Genomic DNA, 22,200 nt, shown 5'->3' on the forward strand with positions numbered 1-22,200 from the left:
CTATAAAGTCCAGAAACAAACGCTTATATTCCATTTTGAATTTTTTTTATTTATTTGAGAGCGACAGACAGAGAAAGAGGCAGAGAGAGAGAGAATGGGCGCGCCAGGGCCTCCAGCCACTGCAAACGAATTCCAGATGCATGTGCCCCCTTGTACGTCTGGCTAATGTGGGTCCTAGGGAATTGAGCCTTGAACCGGGGTCCTTAGGTTTTACAGGCAAGCACTTAACCACTAAGCCATCTCTTCAGCCCTTATATTCCATTCTTTGTACAACCAAAGTAGATTCTGTTCTACAGAGAACACAGGTACTCTTGTATTTGTACCTTTTGCTGAATAAACATTGATGGAACTCAGATTGTAATAATAACTAAATTGCATTATTTTCAGTTTTTACATTTAGAAATATTGCATAATATGTGAAAATTATCCATATTATAAAAGTTTAGATCTGCTAGTGGCAGTCACTAGCAAAGCCTTCTGTGTCTTTTCCCCTATTGTGTTGAGAGTCCCCAAGATCATACCCAAATTTGATGATTAGCCAGGACTCAGAGCACTCAGTGTATAGTTAGTTGTAATCTACGCATTTTTTTTTTCTATTTTTTGAAGTGGAATTTCACTCTAGCCCAGGCTAACCTGGAATTCACTATGTAGTCTCAGGCTGGTCTTGAACTTGTGACAGCCCTCCTACCTCTGTCCCCCCCCCCCCAAACACATGCTGGGGTTACAGGCATGCACCATAATATCTGCCTTTTATCTGCTGGGCTTCCTTTATGTCTGTGTTGTGATGTCCTTCTTGTAACTTGAACTCTGAGGGGAGAGAGCATGTGTTCTGTGAGCTGTCCCGTACAGCAAGCCTTTAGTAAACCCCTTGCTTTTGCTCTTGCCTGCATTCCCACCGCCTGCTTAAATGTTGTGGCATGCCCTGCTCCCCTCTACATGAAGGCTTGCCTGATGAGACAGCTGACTGAGCTCTTCTCTTTCTGAATGCTAGTGCCCTTTATATGATGTGATCTGTCACTTGACTATATAAATGCCTTGAAGGAATCTGATCTTTTTAAATATTTTATTTTTTTGAGTGAGAGATAGAGGCAGATGAGAGAGAGAATGGGCACTTTAGGGCCTTTAAGCACTGCAAACAAACTCCAGACGTATGTACTACCTTAATGCATCTGGTTTACATGGGTGCTGGGAAATCAAATCTGGGTCCTTAGACTTCACAGGCAAACACCTTAACCACTAAGCCATCTCTCCAGCCCAGAATCTGACCTTTTTCTTTTGTTTTGTTTTGTTTTGTTTTGTTTTTATTTCTTTGAAGCAGAGCCTCACTCTATAGCCCAAGCTATCCTGGAATTCACTATGTAGCCCCAGCTAGCATCAAACTTGAGGTGATCCTCCTGCCTCTCCTCTTGAGTGCTAGGATTACAGAGCCACCATTCCTGGATCTAGTTATTAATAATAGTTGTGATAGTTTGGGGTAAAAGCATTAATTGATTGATTAATGATATCAATTACATGGCATTCCTCTCATTTTAGTTGTTCATTGATGAACCAGACAGGCTTCCTATATAAGAAAATGTAGTTAATGGCATATATTTGACCAGAAAAGATACAGTTGGGCTGGAGAGATGGCCTAGTGGTTAAGGCACCAAAGGACCCAGGTTCAATTACCCAGAACCTACTTAAGCCAGATGCACAAGGTGGCACATATGTCCAAAGTTTGTTTGCAGAGGCCGGAAGCCCTAGTGAGCCCATTTTGTCCCCTCCTTCTCTGCACCCCCATCCTCGTCTCTCTCAGATAAATAAAAATAAAATACAGAAAAGAAAAGATACAACTGCAGAAAGTACAACTCATAGAAACCTCCTATGGTATACACAGGGAAACTATAGAAACCCAATGCATTTTAGTTGTGCGTTAATTATCTAAACCTCAATTATCTAAGCTCTACTACACCAGGTTAAGGAAGCCGTGTTAAAGCAGTTAATTTTGATTACATATTATGTTTTGCCAAACTTTTTTTTCCCCCACCTACAATTCCAGGAAGCCACCATCATTTTTTAAAAAGCGAATTGAAAATACTGTGTTAGTCATATTTTCCACTGACCATAATGCTCGTGGTCTCATTTCCCAGTGATAGGTAAAGACATTACTGTTGTCAATTTTTTCGGTTATTCTTAGTGTTCCATATTGACATGTAAGAAACTTGATTCCCTTTAGCAAAGGACTGAGAACTAAACAGAATTGGAAATGCTAACATACTTTTTACTGTTAATCTTGGTCAGCTTATTTATCTGTTATTTCTTTTGCCAAACCTTGGCTAACAGCTTAGACTAAATTTAGAGACCCCATATGGAACACTATTGCTGCTATTTAACATGAATGAATATGTCTTCTTGTGTTGCATATCTTTACAGGTGTAAAGAGGTGAATAAGCGCAAACCCCGAAGTTTACTAGAGAAACTGCGCTGGGTGACCCTGGGCTATCATTATAACTGGGACAGTAAGGTATTCTGATTTTTCTAATTTTTTTTTTTTTTTTTTTGGTATGTGTGTAGTTTGTTGCTATGTGTGGGAGCATGTGTGTTTAAGTGTATGTGTTGGGACAAGTGTGTTTATGTATGCATATGGTTGCCAAGAGAGAGACACTGGATTCATTATTCACTCTCCACTTTTTTTTTTTTCTTTTTTTTTTTTTTTTTTTTGGTTTTCTGAGGTAGGATCTCGCTCTAGCTCAGAGCTGACCTGGAAATTCACCCGGTCTTCAGGTCAAGGGCACACGAGTAGCCGCTCTCCCCTGCTAGAACCTCCAAACAAGCTCTCAAGGTTCACTTTACTTTTTTTTTTTTTTTAATATTTTTTGTTTAGTTTTATTAATTTATTTTGAGAGCAACAGAGAGAAAGACAGAATGGGCACGCCAGGGCCTCCAGCCACTGCAAACGAACTCCAGAAACATGCACCCCCCTGTGCATCTGGCTAACGTGGGTCCTGGGGAATCAAGCCTTGAACCGAGGTCCTTAGGCTTCACAGGCAAGCACTTAACCGCTAAGCCATCTCTCCAGCCCTCACTTTACTTTTTGAGACTGAACCTGAAGCGTGCTCATTTGTTAAGACTAGCTAGCCAGCAAAGCCTACCAATTGAGCACCTCCCAGCCCAGTGTTCTTAAGTCTTTTCCATTTACATGCTTCTTGAGTCCACACGGTTTGAATTTCTTCTTGGACAAGCCTGAAGTATCACTAGCACAGCAGAAGCTATCTGGAGCTTGAATTGACCAGTCATGCAAGTGTCCCTTGAGTAGCTGGCTGAGGTGGCACATGTCGGTAATCCCCACACTCAGAAGGCTGACACAGGAAGGTCACGAGTTTGAAACATCTGTACTATTATGATAAGACCCTCTCTCAGAAAATTAAATCAAGCTTGGCATGGTGGTGCATGTTTTTAATCCCAGCATTTGGGAGGCAGAGGTAGGAGGATTGCCAAGAGTACAAGGCCACCCTGTGACTACATAATGAATTCCAGGTTAGCCTGGGCTAGAGTGAGACCCTACCTGGAAAAATCAAAAAATAAAAATTAAATTAATTGATTAACATTTCTCCAAGTATCTAAAGAAAAATGACTATCAGAAAGAAGGAAGGAAGGAGAAAGAAAGAAAGAAAGAAAGAGAGAGAGAGAGAGAGAGAGGGAGGGAGGGAGGGAGGGAGGAGGAGAGGGAGGGAGGGAGGGAGGGAGTTGGGTTTCTTATACCCTTAGGTTATAATATTTTAAATTTTTGGTGCTTTCTCAAAGTAAGTTCCAAAGGTATAGATTTTTCATGGTTACTTTGAAGAAACTCTTTTTAAAAAAAAAATTTTATTTTTATTTATTTATTGGAGAGAGAATGGGCCCACCAGGGCCTCTAGCCACTGCAAACAAACTCCAGACATATGCACCACCTTGTGTATCTGGCTTACATGGGTCCTGGGGAATCAAACCTGGGTCCTTAGGCTTTGCAGGCAAGTGCCTTAACCTCTAAGCCATCTCTCCAGCCCTCATGGAACTTTATTATTATTATTAGTAGTAGTTATGGATATACTCAGTGTGTAAACAGTACATGTTGGTAACCATCCTTACCCTCATCCCTGTGTCCCCCTCTGAAGGGATCCTCCTTTTTGGGGATTCCGGTTATCCCCATGGGGATTGTGGGTCATGCATTGTGGAGGTAGCTGTCATTTATGGGGAAGAGGCAATGTCTCTGGGCATAATGTCCCAACTTGTGGCTCTAATAATCTTTCCACCCCCTCTTCTGCAAATTTCCCTAAGCCAGGTTGGGTTCATTTTAGGTCTATGAGGAACTCTTAATGGTCTTTTTTTCCATTATTTTTTTTTATTTTAAATAACATTTTATTTATTTATTTTAGAGAGGGAAAGAGGCAGAGGATATGGAAAGTTAGAGGAAGGGAGAGAGAGAAACAGAGAGCTAGAGCAAAATGGGCTTGCCAGGGTCTGTAGCCACTGCAAATCAACTCTAGATGAATGCGCCCCCTTCTCCTCTGGCTTATTTCCTTTGTTGAGAATCGATCCTAGATCCTTTGGCTTGCAGTATTGCTTACAGTTTATTGAGCAGTCTTTTTTTAATTAATTAATTTATTTTTATTATTGACAGCTCCCACAATTACAGATAATAAGCCATGATAATTCCCTCTCCCCTCCCCATTGAGCACTGTTCTGCATACTATCTGCCAGGAGAGAAAGAAACTTTGTGTATTTAACAGTGTTCCCTTCCATCAACTCAGAACAGCCTCTAATCTTAGATACCTATGCCTACCAGAAGGTAGCAGATTAATGACCTTCCAGTGAGAGCTGGGAAAGAACGTCCTGCAGTTAAGGAAGTAGTACCATGTTCCTTGAGCTAGTTTCTTTTTCCTGTCCTCTGTGCTTCAGAAAGTGTCTCCCTCATCACTGGCAGTACAGTGTCTCTTGTCTCAGTGAGACAAGGTGAATAACAAATAGATTACCTACTAGAAATAAAGTGTTGCTCTAAAAATAATTCTTTTTTTTTTCCTGGTTATATGGATAGGTATTTATTCAGAGAATTAGTCATATTTTCTTTGGGTTAGTCTGAGTCCTGCCTCTAGTACTGACAATGTGTGCATGTGAGAACTTAGTGGTTAATGCTTGCAAAATGATCATAGCAGCACTTGACTATTCTAAGTATTAGAGTACTAACACAAAAATGCTAACCATTGCTTGGAGGGTGGTATTTTTGGTTTTTTAAAGCAGGATGTCTGGTCCAGGTTGGCCTGGAAATCACAGAGATTGTCCTGCCTCATCCAGTGCTGGGATTAAAGGCAAATGCCACCACATCTGGCAGTGATTGGTTTTAATGATATTTCAATTTGATTTTGTTATTCCCAATTTCAATGTTAGCCTTTTTTACTAAGAATAAATTAAAAGTGAAAATTACCAATAACTGCATGAGTATTCAGAGAATAAAAAGAGAAAAATGAAAATTGGAAGGTAAAGTTTAGCAAATTATAGTAGGCCTAAAGAGAATAGTGTTGAAGACGCCAAAGGGCAATTACTTCATCATAGCAGAGCCTGTCTAGGATAGAGTCCTGACTGGACTAAAGCTCAAAATAATGTTCTCATAACTATATCCTTTGTTTTAAACATTCAAAGGGGATCCTGGTGTGGTGGCACAATACCTTTTATCCAAGCCCTCTAGAGGGTGAGCGTAGGTGGATCTCCATGAGTTTGAGGCCAGTCTGGGGATACAGAGTGAGTTCCAGGTCTGGCTGGGTTGGAGTGATATCCTGCTTTGAAGGAAAAAAATAAGAATTCAGTGGGAACTCTTATTTGCAGTTGAATAAAAGAAAAAAATAATAATTAATTAAAAACAGAAAGCCAACGTGGTAGCACACGCCTTTAATCCTAGCATTGGGAGGCAGAGGTAGGAGGATTGCCAAGCATTTAGAGTTCCTGTTTTGGAAGAGTAACCTTTATGTTCTAGGACCATTAGGTAAATAAAAGTTGAGAAGAGAGTAGAAAAGAGCACAATACCCACACCCAGTTCTGTCATCTACCAGCATCTTCCCTGCATGGCGCCTTTGTCTCAACCCATAGTAATATGTTATATGATAATAAAGTTGATACTGTGTTCCCATTCCCTTAATAGTTTTATTGTTGTTATTTTTATTTATTTGCAAAGAGGGGATGAGAAATGACGCACCATGTCCCCTTGCTGCTGCTAACAGACTCCAGACATGTGCCACCTTGTACATCTGAGCCAACAGGCTTTGCAAGCAAGTGCCTTTAATCACTGAGCAACCTTGAGCCCATTTGCATTGAAACCTTTTTATTTTATTTTATTTATTTTTTTGAGGCACATTCTCACTGTAGCCCTAGCTTAACTGGAACTTACTCTGTAGCCTAGACTGGCCTCAAATTCATGGCATTCTTACCTCAACCTCTGGAGTGCCTCCCATACTTTTCAATTTTTATTTATTTGTGTGAGTATATATGTGGGGTATATCGGCACACTAAGAGCTCTTGCTGCATATGAACACCAGACATTTGCACCACTTTTGGGATCTAGTTCACCTGGGTAGCTTAGGAGTTGAACCTGGGCCAGCAGATTTTGCAAATAAGCACCTTTAACCACTTAACTTTTAGTCATTCCCCCAGATTTCCTTATTTTTTCCAATCCCCAGATTTCCTGATTTTTTAAGTTGTACCCTCCTTTGTTTGTGCAGGATACTACATTGCATTTACTCATCATGTTTCCTTAGGCACTTCTTGACTATGACAGCTAACTTTTTTAAAATATATCTTTACTTGAGAGGGAGAAAGAAGCAGAGAGAGAGAGAATGGGCACACCAGGGCCTCCAGCCGAACTCCAGATGCATGTGCCCCCTTGTGCATCTGGCTTATGTAGGTCCTGGAGAGTCAAACCAGGATCCTTTGGCTTTGCAGGCTAATGCCTAAACCGCTAAACCATCTCTCCAGCCCCAGATAACTTTCTTTTTTTTTTTTTTTTTTTTGATTTGCAAGCAGAGAGAGATAATAAGTGCATCTGGCTTTAGGTTGGTACTAGGGAGTCAAAGCCAGGCCATCAGGCTTTGCAAGCAGTTCCTTTAACCACTGTGCCATCTCCCCAGCCCTTGAATTGCTTTTAACCCAAGATAACTTTGATACTTAAAATTAAGGTATACTAAAGAATGGTGTAGGGTAAAGAGATGGCTTAGTGGTTACTTCATTTCCTGCGAAGCCTAAGGACCCAGAATTCCCCAATACCCACGTTAGCCAGCTGTACATGGTAGCACATGAGTCTGGAGTTCACTTGCAGTGGCTGGAGGCCCTGGTATGAGCACGTGCTCAATTGCATGCGCACTCCCCCCCACACCCCTCAGAGTGGTATAGGAATTGCTGCATGCACAGACTCCATACAGTAAGAAAGTTTGTAACTTCCCATTGCATAACTGAGCCTGCTGTATAGAAGGTGCCTAGTACCCTGTATGGATTGTTATTCCACCCTACCTAGATGCTTCAAGAATTGATAGATACCTGGCACTGTGGCACATGCCTATAATTCCAGGATTGAGGAGGTGGAGGCATTGGGCCACTGCAATCAAGTCAGCCTGGAGACTGGAAAGATGGCTTAGCAGTTAAGGCACTTGCCTATAAAACTTAAGGACCAAGGGTCTGCATGAGTTTGCATTTTATTTACAGTAGCTAGAGGCCTTGGCATGCTCATTCTCCCTTTCTTTCTTTCTCTCTCATAAGTAAAGAAAGAAAGAAAAATAAATATTAATTTTTTAAAAAAGCCAAGCGTGGTGGCACACGCCTTTGATACCAGCACTTGGGAAGCAGAGGTAGCAGGATTGCTGAGTTTGAGGCCCCCTAAGACTACACAGTTAATTCCAGGTCAGCCTGGAAAAAAAAAAAACCAAAGTCAGCCTGGTGTGCTCAACACACATTCCAGGCCAGACAGACAGACAGAGCTACATCTAGGGAACCTGTCTCAAAATCACAAACAAAAGGAATGTATGACTAAACAGGATTTTAAAGAGGTATTGACCTTACGTCATAGTTTCCTATGTTCCTGAGATCATTCTTTATTTTCTTATTTTCCCTACTTTTACCAAAGAAGTACTCAGCAGATCATTACACACCTTTCCCCTCTGACCTGGCTTTCCTCTCAGAGCAAGTAGCTGCTGCCTGTGGGTTTCAGGGTTTCCGAGCGGAAGCGGGCATCCTGAATTACTACCGCCTAGACTCCACACTGGGGATCCACGTCGACAGATCCGAACTCGACCACTCCAAACCCCTGCTATCATTCAGGTACGCTTGTTCCAGAGATTTCAGTGTACTTTATGATTTGATTCTTTCTCTAAGATGTTTTTTAAGCATTAAATTTTATAATGAAAGATACTGTGTTCCGCCAGGCATGGTGGCGCATGCCTTTAATCCCAGGACTCAGGAGGCAGAGGTAGGAGCATCGCCATGAGTTGGAGGCTAGTTTGAGACGACATAGTGAATTCCAGGTCAGCCTGGGCCACAAAGCAAAACCGTACCTCGAAAAACCTAAAAGAAAAGAAATTTAACTTCTGAATTGTTGAAGGATTATTTGATGTTTACTTGTTCATTCATCCACTAGTGAAGCCTCACTGTATATTACATACTGTGACCCTACCTCAAAAGAGAAAGAAAAGAAAAAGGCATTGTGGATATCATGTGGGATAAACAAGTGGACGACCATAAAGCAAAGTGAATGTGGTTTTTGGAGTCATGAGGCAAAACATTATAAGGCCTGAGTACTTTACTCTCCTTGTCTCCCAGAATATAACTTAGATGGTTGCAAAGTATGTACCTATCTCAGTGAGAAAAGTTCCTCATGAATTGTCTTATCTTCAAAGTAAAGATACATGAAGGCCAGGTCTGATGGTGCACGCCTTTAATCCCAGCAGTCAGGAAATAGAAGTAGAAGGATTGCTGTGAGTTGGAGGTCACTCTTAGACGATACAGTGAATTCTAGGGCAGCCTGGGCTAGCTACCTCCACAAAGAAAAACAACAACAAAAAAAAAAAATCAATAAAATGCATGGTTAGTTTGTTTGTTTTTCTTTTTATCTTTTCTTTCGGGTCTCACTGGAGCCAAGACTGACCTGAAATTCACTATGTAATCTCAGGGTGGTCTTGAGCTCCAGGTGAGCCTCCTACCTCTGCTGGGATTAAAGGTTGCTTGTTTACTGCATCACATTTTATTTTGCAGCAGGTCTGGGGCTGTTGCAAGTATAGGTAACATTTCATGGGTTGTTCACTAAGAAACACAGGCTAGAAGAAAAAAATTTGGCACCATTTAAAAGGTACAAGAAATGTCAAGCCTAAATTACAAAAGAATTCAGTTGGCAGTAGCTTTTATAAATGCAACTAGTAACAGAAACTTCTGTTTTTACTTATTTTTTATAGCTTTGGACAGTCTGCCATCTTTCTCCTGGGTGGGCTGAAAAGAGATGAGGCCCCTACAGCCATGTTTATGCACAGTGGTGACATCATGGTCATGTCAGGTTTCAGCCGCCTGTTGAACCATGCAGTTCCTCGCGTCCTTCCGCATCCTGGCGGGGAAGGCCTACCTCACTGCCTGGAGACATCTCTCCCAGCTGTCCTCCCCAAAGATTCACTAATCGAGCCCTGTTCTGTGGAAGACTGGCAGGTGTGTGCCAGCTACTTAAAAACTGCTCGTGTTAACATGACCATCCGTCAGGTACTGGCCCCAGATCAGGCCTTTCCGTTGGATCCCGTGGAGGAGACAAAAGGAGACATCACCACCGATGGTTCCTGCCATCTGGATGACCAGAGAAGCCAAGTAAAACGAGCCAGGCTAAGTCCTGACAGCTGAGACATGGAGGTCCCATTCTCTTCCTCAGGCAGCTCTTCTTTTGTCATGGACTCTAGCTCTAAGATCAGCAAAAAACGAAGACAGGGACACCAATCGTGCTGTTGTCTTGTCACCCACCTTGAAAAGTTAACTGATTACCATTTGGTCAGAGAAGTATTTTATTTAGTCTACTTCCAGATAGATGTCATCAGTAATGTGTGTTGCTCATACATCATGGAGGTATGATAATCCACACAGACCTCTCCACCTCTGCCATTATTGCCTCTGAGGAAAGGGGAAGTGAGTATACATCTCTGTGGAGTGTCAAGAGCGTAGATTTTATTCAGAAATGTAGTAACCCTCCCTCATGGCGTCTAACAACTTGTGGTCTTATGAACCAACCATTCGGCTCATCTTCACTCCTCCCGTAGTCACCGAATTCTCTGGTTCTCACAGAGGAATCTGAGGCACATGAAGAATTGGAACTGTTGTCCATCACAGCCATCACTATTGTTTAGATTTATGTGAGCCAAAGGAAGGAAAGGGAAACAGTAGTTTCTCTGCATGTCTTTGAGGTCTCCAAACTGTCCTGGTTGGCCTTTTAATGCATTTTTAATTGTTGAACTAAGAAAGTCTCCAGGGTGTTCTGTTAACTGTTTTCTCCATGAATAAACTTACTTTAAATTAAAGATCTCTATCTGTCTTTGAGGGATTAGTTTTTTCCTCGTTTTATTTGCTGTATTTTTCATGCTATTGATGCCCTCTGGCTGTTTGTGGCTGTCACAGGAGAGAACAGTCTAGTCACTGCTATGGTGTCTGATGGTATGCAGCCTAGAAATGGGTGAAGCAGCAAGTTTGAATGTGTGTACCCCACCAACTAGACTCACGGTACTCTGCACCAAGTCCCTGTACATTCTCTGCACCTCAGATTTCTCATTCATAAAACATTTAATCTTACTAGGCAGTTTTTAGTATGAAAATTAGAATTTACTGGACTAGAGAGATGGCTTAGTGGTTGAGGCACTTGCATACAAAGCCAAAGAACCCAGGTTCATTCCTCAGGACCCACATAAACCAGACACACAAGGTGGCACATGTGTCTAGAGTTTGTTTGCAGCAGCTGGAGGCCCTGGTGCACCTATTCTCTCATTCTCTCTCTCCTCTTTCTTGCTCTTAAATAAATAATAAAAAAAAAAAATAGAATTTAGTGCTCTGATCTAAAACTATGATGTGCCAATATGGCTATATTACTATATGACTCTAAAAACATCCCAACTTGTTTTTGTGGAAAACTGGCTGTAAGCCATTTTGTTCCCTGCTTTTTGCAACATGTTTTGCTGAATTCATATTTTTCCTCTGTCCTGCCTGCCTTCCTTCCTTTCTTTTTTTGGTTTTTCGAGGTAGGGTCTCACTCTCGCCAAGGCTGACCTGGAATTCACTAAGTAGTTTCAGGGTGGCCCTGAAATCCTGATTATCCTCCTACCTCTGCCTCCCAAGTGCTGGGATTAAAGGCGTGCGCCACCACGCCCAGCTCTATTTCTTTCTTTTTTTAACCAGCATTGACTGTTAAGTTCATATAGTAATATTCATATAGTAATAGATACAGGGGTTGTGAAGGAATTAAAAATCCAGATTGGGCAGAGCGTGGTGGCTCATATACTCTTAGGTTCTAAGAGTAGTACATGAGGAGAAAATTATATATAATCTACACCTAAGAAAATATGTTTAAATATGCCCCATGTGAAACCAACAAACTGTCACTTAGTGAGTCGAACAGAATCAGTTTAGCGTGAGCATTTGGACTGGTGCTTCCAGTTGAGTTTTAGAGTATCAGGAGAAGGCATGTTCCTATGTGAAGGAGCCAGTGTGAGCAGGCTGGCCAGGAGCTCAGAGTCCTGCCTGTGCTCTCTGGAGGTCCTTGCTCACTGAGCTGAATGCCCAGCAGACTTGTGTCTCTCTCCTTCTTCCCGCTCCACTCCACCTTCCTTGCTCTATTTTTGTGAAGCACATAGTTGAAAATGCATATTGCAACCCTGTTTATACTCTGACAGCAGAAAACAGTACAATTCAGGAAAAAGTAAGCTGAAAAGAATATAATTCAGGAAAAAAGAAACAGTAAGTTTTCCACATTTACATGAACATGATCATCTTAGATTTGTCAACCTTACACTAGCTAAGTCATTGGTCAGCAAACTAAGACATATTTCCAGTGTTTGTACTGCCCACAGGCCTTTTTACATAGCTGGAGAGGGAGGGGGATATCAAAAAATATTTTGTGACACAAAAATTATATGAGCTGGTTGTGGTGGTGCACACCTTTAATCCCAGCACTTGGGAGGCAGAGATAGGAGGATCTCCATGAGTTCAAGGCCACCCTGAGACTACATAGTGAATTCCAGGTCAGCCTGGACTAGAGCAAGACCCTACCTAGAAAAACCAAAAAAAAAGACAATAGATAGATAGATGATAGTGACACAAAAATAACATGAGCTGGTCGTGGTGGCACATGCCTTTAATTCCAGCACTCAGGAGGCTAAGGTAAGATTGTTGTGAATTTAAGGCCAGCCTGGGCTACAGAGTGAGTCAGCCTGGGCTGTAAAGCTCAATGGTGAGAAGGTACTTGCTTGGTAAGCCAGATAGCCTGAGTTCAATTCCCCAGGACCCTCAAAACTGGATACCCAAAGTGGCACATGTATCTTGTTGCAGTCAGGTTCTCATGACTGGTAGAAATCACCCACTTAAGAGCAGCTTGTGGGAAGAAGAGGTTTATTTGGGTTTACAGGCTTGTGGGGAACCTCCACGGTGGCTGGGGAAAAGAATGACATGAGCAGAGGATGAACATCACCCCTGGCCAACATAAGGTGGACCATAGCAACAGGAGAGTGTGCCAAACACTGGCATGGGGAAACTGGTTATAACACCCATAAGCCTGCCCCTAACAATACACTGCCTCTAGCAGGCGTTAATCCCCAAATCTCCATCAGCTGGGAACCTAGCATTCAGAACACCTAAGTTTATGGGGGACACCAGAATCAAACCACCACATATCTAGAGTTGGTTCACAGTGGCAAGGGCTTTGGCGTTTACTCTGTTAAACACACACATTCCTTTTTTCTGCTTACAAATAATAATAATTAGGACTGGAGAGATGGCTTAGCAGTTAAGATGCTTGCCTGCGAAGCCTAAGGACCTAGGATTGATTCTGCAGGTCCCACATAAGCCAGATGCACAAGGTGGCACATGTGTCTGGAGTTCATTTGCAATGGCTAGAGGCCCTGGCATGTCCATTCTCTCTTCCTCTCTGTCTCTTTCTCATAAATAAATAAAATATTTTTTAAAACGGGCTGGATAGATGGCTCAGTGGTTAAGACGCTTGCCTGAAAAGCATGATGACCTAGGTTCAATTCCCCAGTACCCACAAAGCCAGGTGCACAAAGTGCCACATGCATCTGGAGTTCATTTGCAGCAGCTGGAAACCACAGCATGCCGATTCTGTGTCTTTCTTCTACCTGTCTCTGCTTGCAAGTACAGAGATAAATAAAAATGCTATTAAAAAAAAAAAAACAACATTGCACCAGGGCTGAAGAGATGGCTTAGTAGTTAAGGTGCTTGCCTGCAAAGCCTAAGGATCGGGTTTGGTTCCCCAAAACCCATGTAAGCCAGATGCACTAGGTGGACATGCATCTAGAGTTCATTTGCAGAATCTAGAGGCCCTGGCATTCCCGTTCTTTCCGTCTCTTTCAATTTCTAATAAATAAATAGATAAAAATAAAATATTAGGGCTGGAGAGATGGCTTTGTGGTTAAGGCACTTGCCTGCAAAGCCAAAGGACCCAGGACCCATATAAGCCAGATGCATAAGGGGCATACACATCTGGAGTTCATTTTGCAGTGGCTGGAGGTCCTGGTGTGCCCATTCTCTCTTTCTACCTTCCTATTTCTGTCTCTTTCTCAAATAAATAAGAACATGTTTAAATGTGTTTTAAATGTTTATATGCATAGAAAAGGCTAATATGATAATCTCCAAATTTTCGGTAGCCAGCAAAATGTGCTCTTTTGAAGGCCTCTTTGAGGCTTCTGAAAGGGTCAGGTAGGGCACATGCTGAGCTCAGCAGCAGCAGCAGTTTTGTGAAGGGTAATGCATATGTCCCTTCTAGATGGCTTCCGTCAGTCTGACCTTCCCCTTGCTTTCCCTCATGTCTGGCTAGGCTCTCTACCTGACCCTGTGGAGCCGCTGTCCTGCTGCCCGTGTTACGGGCAGGCCTGCCTTTCCCCAGAACAGCCCCCTAGCCTCTGTGAAACAGATGCTGCCCCTGTTACAGGCATCTCTGCCTTTCCCCAGAGCAGTCATACGCCTTCATGAGACAGAAGCATTGCTGAACGGGGCAGACTCAGCAAGATTTGGCTTTCCAGCGTTCCAATTTTCTCAGTTCCTTTTTCACTAAGATAAGCTGGTCTTATCCCTTTTCCTTTAACCTGACTGAAGCCTGTTTATTAGAGGTTTCTTTAAAAAAGGAAAGAAAGAAGAATGGGCACTAATACCCAAGGTGGATTCCACTAAGGCAAATGAGGATGGTCATGGGGTGTGAGGAGTGGCTGACCTCAGCCCACCAAGGCCAGGGAAGATGGGTGGGCGACACCTCCCTGCTCTGTCCAGTTTCACCGGGAGGGGGCAGTAGGAAAAGCAGTGAACATCCTACATGCCCCCCAACCCCACCCCAGAACCAGAGTTGGGAAAGCCATGAGAACCACAGCAGCTACCCTGCTCCCCTCGTCTTCCTCCCTATGTGATCCTCGCTCCATTCTGCCCATGGCTTTCTTCCTGAGGCAGCGCTGTCGATTTTACTTGCACAGGGCTGCCCCCAAATGGCACCCTCCGTCCCTGGCTTTCATTTTGACAGCCAGTAGATAATCCTGACCTAGATTGCTGGAAGAGAATCATACCACCTATGATGACCAGTGAGGCAGGGACGCTTGATGGCACATGAGGACCTAACGCATCAAAACCAAATGAAGGACAATGGATGGGTGGGAAGGAAGTGATTAGCAGAAGAAATGATTGGCATCCCTATTGACATTCATTATACAAGCCTTTCTTTTAGAATGAAGTGCTGGAGCATATTAATCCCAGATCACTGGTCCAGGAGTTAATAGACGAGAAACCTGTCCAGACCCCTTTACCCTCTACCCAAGGCTGCTTCCAGGCCTTCCCCTGCCCCCATGCATCACCCTTTGGCTTTGTTGAAAGGTTGGAGATGAGGGTGAGGCATCTGGTGTCCCCACAGTCCCATTGCTTTGGAGACCAGAGGCAATTGAGGTGCTTTCAGCCAGAAAAATATAATTTAAGGGCTTGGCATCTGGCTGGGAGCAGAGAAATGTGTTGCCATGGAAATGCCTCGCTTCATTTAACAGCAGCATATCCCTGAGTTTGGTCACATCCGCACGCAGGCACATACATAGCACCCTGTCAGCAGCCCCCGCGACGCATGCACACACCTCTGGCAGAAATTCCTCTGCGGGATGCGGGGCCCCTTCCTGACGCCCTCCTCCCTAATCATAGGCACCCACACTCCCTCGCACCCTTTCCTGCAAGGCCTCAGCCAGTCTCTCCCCAACTCCCCCGCCCCCCCCCCCCACACCACCCCCAGGCAGCAGGAACACTTCAGAGTTGTATGTGGCTACAGACCCTTCCTCTGCCAAGCCAGTGCCACCCAGAGAAGGCTGCTGGGTCTGCATGTTTTCCCAGGGCCGCTAACACACAGCTGTATGGCCATCTCCTCGTGAATGTCCTTGGTATGTCTTCAGCCCTTTAATGATGCCCAAGAGGACAGTACCCAGGAAAAGAGCGGTGCTGGCTACTTTGTACAAATGCTTCTCTGTCGCTTTGAGGGAACAGGGATTAGCCTCAGGATCACATTGGCCAAGGCCCGGCTTCTTCCTGAATCTAGGCAGTGACAGGCAGGGTAGAATATGCAGGGAGACAACAAAGGCCAGGAACAGCCCTTGCAGTACTGCGGACAGCAATGAAAGAATGGAGCTTGCCTAAATGCCCACCAAGGAAGAGGAGAGCCAGGTGGTGGCACACGCCTTTAATCCCAGCACTCGGGAAGCAGAGGTAGGAGGATCGCTGTGAGTTCACGGCCACCCTGAGATGACATAGTGAATTCCAGCTCAGCCTGGGCTAGAGTGACACTCTATCTTGAAACTCCCCCAAAAAAATATTTAAAAAAAAAAGAGATGGGCAAGTCACTGGGGCATCAACACCAAGGAAAGGAAAGACGTCCTGTGCATAAGAGGAAAACAGCAGAAGAATTATCTTCCTTCCCCATTGTAATATTAGACCCAAACTCATACCTCAGTTGTGATGTTTCCCTCCTGTGCAGGAGGCTTTAGCAATGGAATCTTCCGACCTCTCTCTCCACCTCCTTGCTCCTTCCTCCCCCAGTGGATATGCCAGAGGAGCTGGGACTGGGAGTTCCTCATTCTTTCTCTCTCTCTTTCTTTTTTTTTTTTTTAAAGGGGCTGGAGAGATGGTTTAGTGGTTAAGGCTCTTGTCTGCAAAGCCAAAGGACCAAGGTTTATTTCCCCAGGACACATGTAAGCCAGATGCACAAGGTGGCGCATGTGTCTAGAGTTTGTTTGCAGTGGTTGAAGGCCCTGGCACACCCATTTATCCTCTCTCTCTCTCTCTCTCTCTCTCCCTCCCTCTCTCCCTCCTTCTCTTTCTTTCTCTCTCTCTCTCTCAAATAGATAAAAAGAAAAAAAAATTAAGGTTCTTTATTTAGGTTGGGCACACTCAGCTTTTTTTTTTTTTTCTTTAATTTTTATTTACCTATGAGAGAGAGAGCGTGCAAGTGCTCCAGGGCCTCTGGGCAATGCAAAGAAAACTCCAGACGCATGTGCCACCCTGTGCATCTGGCTTATATGGGTTTTGGAGAATCAAACCTGGATCCTTTAGGCTTCACAGGCAAGCACCTTAACCACTAAGCAATCTCTCTAGCTCCTATCTTTTTTGTTGTTGTTTATTTTTACTTATTTATTTGAGAGTGACAGAGAGAAAGAGACAGATAGAGAGAGCGAATGGGCATGCCAGGGCCTCCAGACACTTCAAATGAACTGCAGATGCATGTGCCCCTTTGTGCATCTGGCTAACGTGGGTCCTGGGGAATTGAGCCTCGAACCAGGGTTCTTAGGCTTCATAGCCAAGCACTTAACCACTAATCCATCTCTCCAGCCCATCCCTTATCTCTTTTAAAAAAAATATATTTTATTTATCTACTTGAGAGAGAAAGAGGGAGAGGGAGAGAGAGAATGGGCATGCTAGGGTCCTCAGCCACTGCAAATGAATTCCAGATGTATGTGCCCCTTGTGCATCTGGTTTATGTGGGTCCTGGAGAATCAAACAGGGCCCCTTTGGCTTTGCAGACATATGCCTTAACCGCTAAGCCATCTCTCCAGCCCTCCTTTTTCCTTTCTTTCTATTTTTAAAAATATTTTATAAGTCAGGCATGGTGGTGCACACCTTTAATCCCAGCACCCAGGAGGCAGTGGTAGGAGGATCGTCATGAATTCAAGGCCACCCTGAGAATACAGAGTGAATTCCAGGTCAGCCTGGGATAGAGTGAGACCCTATCTCAAAAAACATATGTGTGTGTGTTATATAGTATAGATATTATATATAGGATAGATAGATAGATAGATAGATAGATAGATAGATAGATAGATGTATATAATTTATTTGTAAGCAGATATATATATGGGGTGGGGGAGAGTGTGAGTGCTCCAGGGCTTCTAGCCACTGCAAATGAACTCCAGATACATGTGCCACCTTATGCATCTGGCTTTATGTGGGTACTAGGGAATCAAACCCATGTTGTTAGGCTTTGCAGGCAAGTGCGTTAACCGCTGACCCATCTCTCAAGCCTCCTTGTTGTCTTTCTTGACTGCAAAAACTAAGAAAGAAATAAGCATGCCCCCTTGAAGCCTATAAATAGCAGCATGGCAAATTGGCCCCATTTAGGAATTTCAAGTGATAACAAGGTGTTGGTTTCTCGGGGAGCAGCTTTCCAGGGTGATGTGTGAGGCTCAGGGTCTCTCCTGAGGGGGCTGTAGAGCTGGGGGGTGGGTCAGGGCTGCAGGCTTCAGAAGCCGGACGAGGCTTCCCACACAGCTGTTGGCAGAACCTACTTAGCACCATGTGGGCCTCTCCACAGGGTGGCCTGAGTGTCTTCCTGTCATGGCAGCTGTCTTCCCCTGAGCGATGGTCCAAGTGGCAAAGAGGAGGAAGTCGTGGCGATGACCTCATTTCTAAAGCTGCGTATCAAGTCTTCTCTACTCGTTGGAAGCCAGCCACCGAGCCCAGCCCAGGAGGGGGACTAGGCTCATCTCTTCAGGAGATCCTCAAAAAACAAGTGTCTTAAAAACCACAGGGCCCTTAGTAAAGCCAGGAGGCGCAAAAAGAGAAGTCGCTTGTTTAATCAACTTTTATTGCAAATGCACCAACTGCCAGGCTAGTGCTGGACATGGCACATGATGGCAGAAAAATAATGGCAGAAACTGTGGGCTGAAGGGAGCAGAACTCTGGGGTAGACGGCTGGCCTGGCATGGGTGAGGCCTCTGATCCCCAGCGCTACAAAAGACAAGTGGGGGGTGGAAATGGAGAGTACTGGAAGATCTTTTTATGCCAGAGCCGAGTGAAAGGGGACACACCCTAGTATCCCCACTTTGGAGAGGTCCCCTCCTCTAGCCACAGCATCAATGGAATTGACTACCCAGTGCTCCTGACCCTTTTCCAGACCATGATCTGAACCCCAACACCCTGGCACTCTCTTCCCAAGAGGCCAGGCTCTGCTTCCCAGACCTGTGCAGAGCTCATCCTCAAACTCCGCCTTCACCCACTAGCATCCACGCCACGCTCTGTGAGGGGCGGACAAAGCTTGGCCATGAGCGCCTGGGCGTGGGTGTCTATGTTTGGGCTTGGGACATAGACAGGGGCAGAAAGAAAAGGAGATTCAGCAGCAGAGGACAAGGCACCAAGGTCTCAGGGTCCATAGCACATCAGGGGACATCTCATTTCTTTTTTTTCCAAACTTTACTTTTATTTATTTATTTGAGAGAGAGAGACAGAGGGAGGGAGAGGAGAACGGGCACGCCAGCAGGGGTGGGAAGGGACATTTCATTTCTTGCTGCGCTCATAGACATCCAGCAAGTCTGCTGTGCCCGCTGGGAGGGGCCCCTGGGCGTGGGCATTTGGCTTTCTCTGGACCTCTTCTCCATGCCTACTGCAGCCCCTCAGAGGCAGGTGAGGTGCCACTTCTGAGCCCAGGCCTCCCTCTAGTGGGCCAGCTAGGGGACAACAGCTAGAGTCTCCTTCCCACACTCCAGAATGCACATCCCTTCCAGAACCTACCTTCCAAAACATCTATCTGATGCTGTTGCCCTACGTTTAGAAACCTCAGAAACAGTCAAGGTCTCCTTTTCCTCACGTGCCTTCAAGAAAATGACAAAGGCCAAGCCCGGTGGCCCAGCTTACACTATTCCAGGACACAGCTCAGGCCATATTATCAATTATCAGTATTATATTTCCTGGGCCACTCAGAATCAGTGTCTAACACACACACACACACACACACACACACACACACACACACACACCGTTTCATACACACATGCAAAGGGGTACATTGTTTCTGCTACACAAACACACACACATACTTCATCCCTTCCCCCTCCACAGCCTCTGCTGGTCATCCAGCACAACCCCCTATGCTTAAGTCACACCAAAGAACTGGCATTTCAGCAAACTCTCTAGATTTTTTTGTTTGTTTTGTTTTGTTTTTGAGGTAGGGTCTCACTCCAGCCCAGAGTGACCCGGAATTCACTATGCAGTCTCAGGATGGCCTCGAACTCACGGTGATCCCCCTACCTCTGCCTCCCAAGTGCTGGGATTAAAGACGTGCGCCACCACGCCCGGCTCAGCACTATGGATTATGACAGCTCTCTTCAGCTGTTCTTACACATCCAGCTTTATCACAGCTTCCTGTGGCTTTCTTTGGCCCCTGTAAGAGCACAACAGCCCCTTACTGTCTTTCCCTAACCCCTTTTGTACACAGCCATTGCTGATGATCATGGAACCCTACCAGCCTGTCCCTGATGACTCTGTGGCCTTCACCTCATATGCTCTCTCTCTCTCTCTCTCTCTCTCCATATATATATATACATATATATATATATATACACACATATATATATATGTATATATATATATATGTATATATATATATATATATATATATATATATATATATATATCTTTTTTCCGAGGTAGGGTCTCAGTCTAGCCCAGGCTTACCTGGATTTCGCTGTGTGTAGTCCCAGGCTGGTCTCGAACTCACAGGGATCCTCCTACCTCTGCCGTCAGAGTGCTGAGGTTAAAGGCACGCGCCACCACACGTGGCTTCACTGAACTCTTATGCTATCCCACCGCAGTCGACAGATAAGGAATGGGTTAGATCGTGTGCCAGAGCTGTGAGGTGCCAAGTACCAGTTGTTGACGCCACAGATCTTCCCACAGGTACCTTTGTTCCCTGTCACATGAAAACCCTTTGCCCTGGCCTCAGCCTGGTAGGTTCATAGACCATTTCCTGTACTGAATGACAGCTCCTTTTGTCTGATCTCTGATTCAAAGTCTCCCACCTAAAGTGAAAAATCATTTGGCCCTCACCAGGAACCAGTCAGACGTAATTGTCAGGGAAGGGCGATGTAAAGTGCCCTCTGCTAAGTAAGAGTAAGAATCAGGTATAAACGTGGACTAATTGTCTAGAAACCTGTCATTTCCTCCATCGCTAATACTTTACCCCAACTACTTAAGATGTCAGGGTTTATGCTGACCCACTACTTGTGTGCCCCAGAAGACCCCAGCCTGCCCCAAGGGGTTGCCTGTCTGACCGAGACCCAAAGGCCCTGTGGTCCTCCCTTCTCCACCTGCACACCTTCTCCCTTCTCCTTCCCATCTTACCACTTCACTTTCTTTTCTCTAAGTCACACAACGCACACTGAGCAACCTTTCTTTTTCTCCACCTGGAATGATCAGGTTTCTAGGCTGCATCTGTTGCTTCCTTTTCATATCCCCTTCAAAAATGGAACTAGAAAGCTGGGTGTGGTGGCATGCACTTTTAATCCCAGCACTCAGGAGGCAGAGATAAGATGATTGCTGTAAGTTCAAAGCCAGCCTGAGACTACATAGTGAATTCCAGGTCAGCCTGTGCTAGAGTGAGACACTACCTCAAAAAAAAAAAAAACAGAAAAAAAAGGAAATATAAGATTGACCTCTCTCTCTCACATTCTCTTTTAGGAAAGCCCAAGAGACTGGCCTTCTTTTATGGAATAGAGAGATAGAACTGGCATGCCAGGGATTCCAGCCACTTAATTGAACTCCAGATGTGTGCACCACCTTGTGCGCCTGTGCAACCTTGCACACTTGTGGCACCATGTGCTTCTGGTTTACATGGGATCCGGAGACATGAACATGAATCTTTAGGCTTTGCACACAAGCGTCTTCACTGCTAAGCAATCTCTCTAGCCCAAGATCTGGTTTTCTTTTTCCCTTCCTGATTATGAAAGGAATAGGTTTATGGAAAAAAAAATAATCCAACCTGGCATGGTGGTACACACCTTTAATCGCAGCACATGAGAGGCAGAGGTAGGAAGATCACTGTGAGTTCAAGGCCACCCTGAGACTACATAGTGAATTCCTGGTCAGCCTGGGCTAGAGTGAGACCCTACCTTGTAAAACAAAACAAAACTAAATGTATGTATGTATGTACGTACGTACGTACGAGTCTATCCAGGTCAATGTTTCAAGCAGAAAGTGAAAGTTGTTCCACTATAGCAAGATAACCATTGTTTTCCATTTTGGTTTAGACTTGAGCATTCCAGAAGGCCTGTGTACATGGTGGGTCTGTCATTTTTTTTTTTTTTTGTCTGAGTCATAAATGCAGTTCTCTCTGTCTCTGTCTGTATGTAATAATATCTCAGTAGTCCTAAACTGACGTGAAAACCCTGCTATAGACCTTTGTCAAGAGCCACTCAAACTCATTCCAATGTCGTTCTCTAACTTGATTTGGGGTAGGAGTAAGAATGGAGGATAACCTGGCCTGGTAGAGTCGGTCTGTTATCCTAGATAAGCTGAAGCAAGAGCCTGGCGAGTTCAAGGTCTGTCGGGGCTACACAGTAAGTTCAAGGCTTGCCTGAGTAAGTTATTAAGACCCTAGCTCAAATTAAAAAGAGGGCTGGAGCTGGGAATGGTGGCACATGCTTTTAATCCCAGCATTTGGGAGACAGAGGTAGG

At 44.4% G+C, this 22,200-nt stretch overlaps 1 protein-coding gene across 3 annotated transcripts in view; it reads left to right on the forward strand.

The window, feature by feature from the left end:
- Alkbh1 (alkB homolog 1, histone H2A dioxygenase) overlaps positions 1-10,541 on the forward strand; it is a 33,113-nt gene extending 22,572 nt beyond the window's left edge. The window contains exons 4-6 of one of the 3 annotated variants that reach the window (XM_004649378.2): positions 2,413-2,503; positions 8,123-8,316; positions 9,444-10,541. In XM_004649378.2, coding sequence (XP_004649435.1) covers positions 2,413-2,503; positions 8,123-8,316; positions 9,444-9,873 — 715 coding nt within the window. In that variant the 3' untranslated portion in view covers positions 9,874-10,541. The remainder of the gene's footprint in view (positions 1-2,412; positions 2,504-8,122; positions 8,317-9,443) is intronic. The other 2 variants (XM_045154615.1, XM_045154616.1) reach the window with 2 other exon arrangements.
- The last annotated feature ends 11,659 nt before the right edge of the window (positions 10,542-22,200 follow it).

The sequence above is a fragment of the Jaculus jaculus genome, chromosome 7, assembly GCF_020740685.1.
Source record: "Jaculus jaculus isolate mJacJac1 chromosome 7, mJacJac1.mat.Y.cur, whole genome shotgun sequence".
Lineage (NCBI taxonomy): Eukaryota > Metazoa > Chordata > Mammalia > Rodentia > Dipodidae > Jaculus > Jaculus jaculus.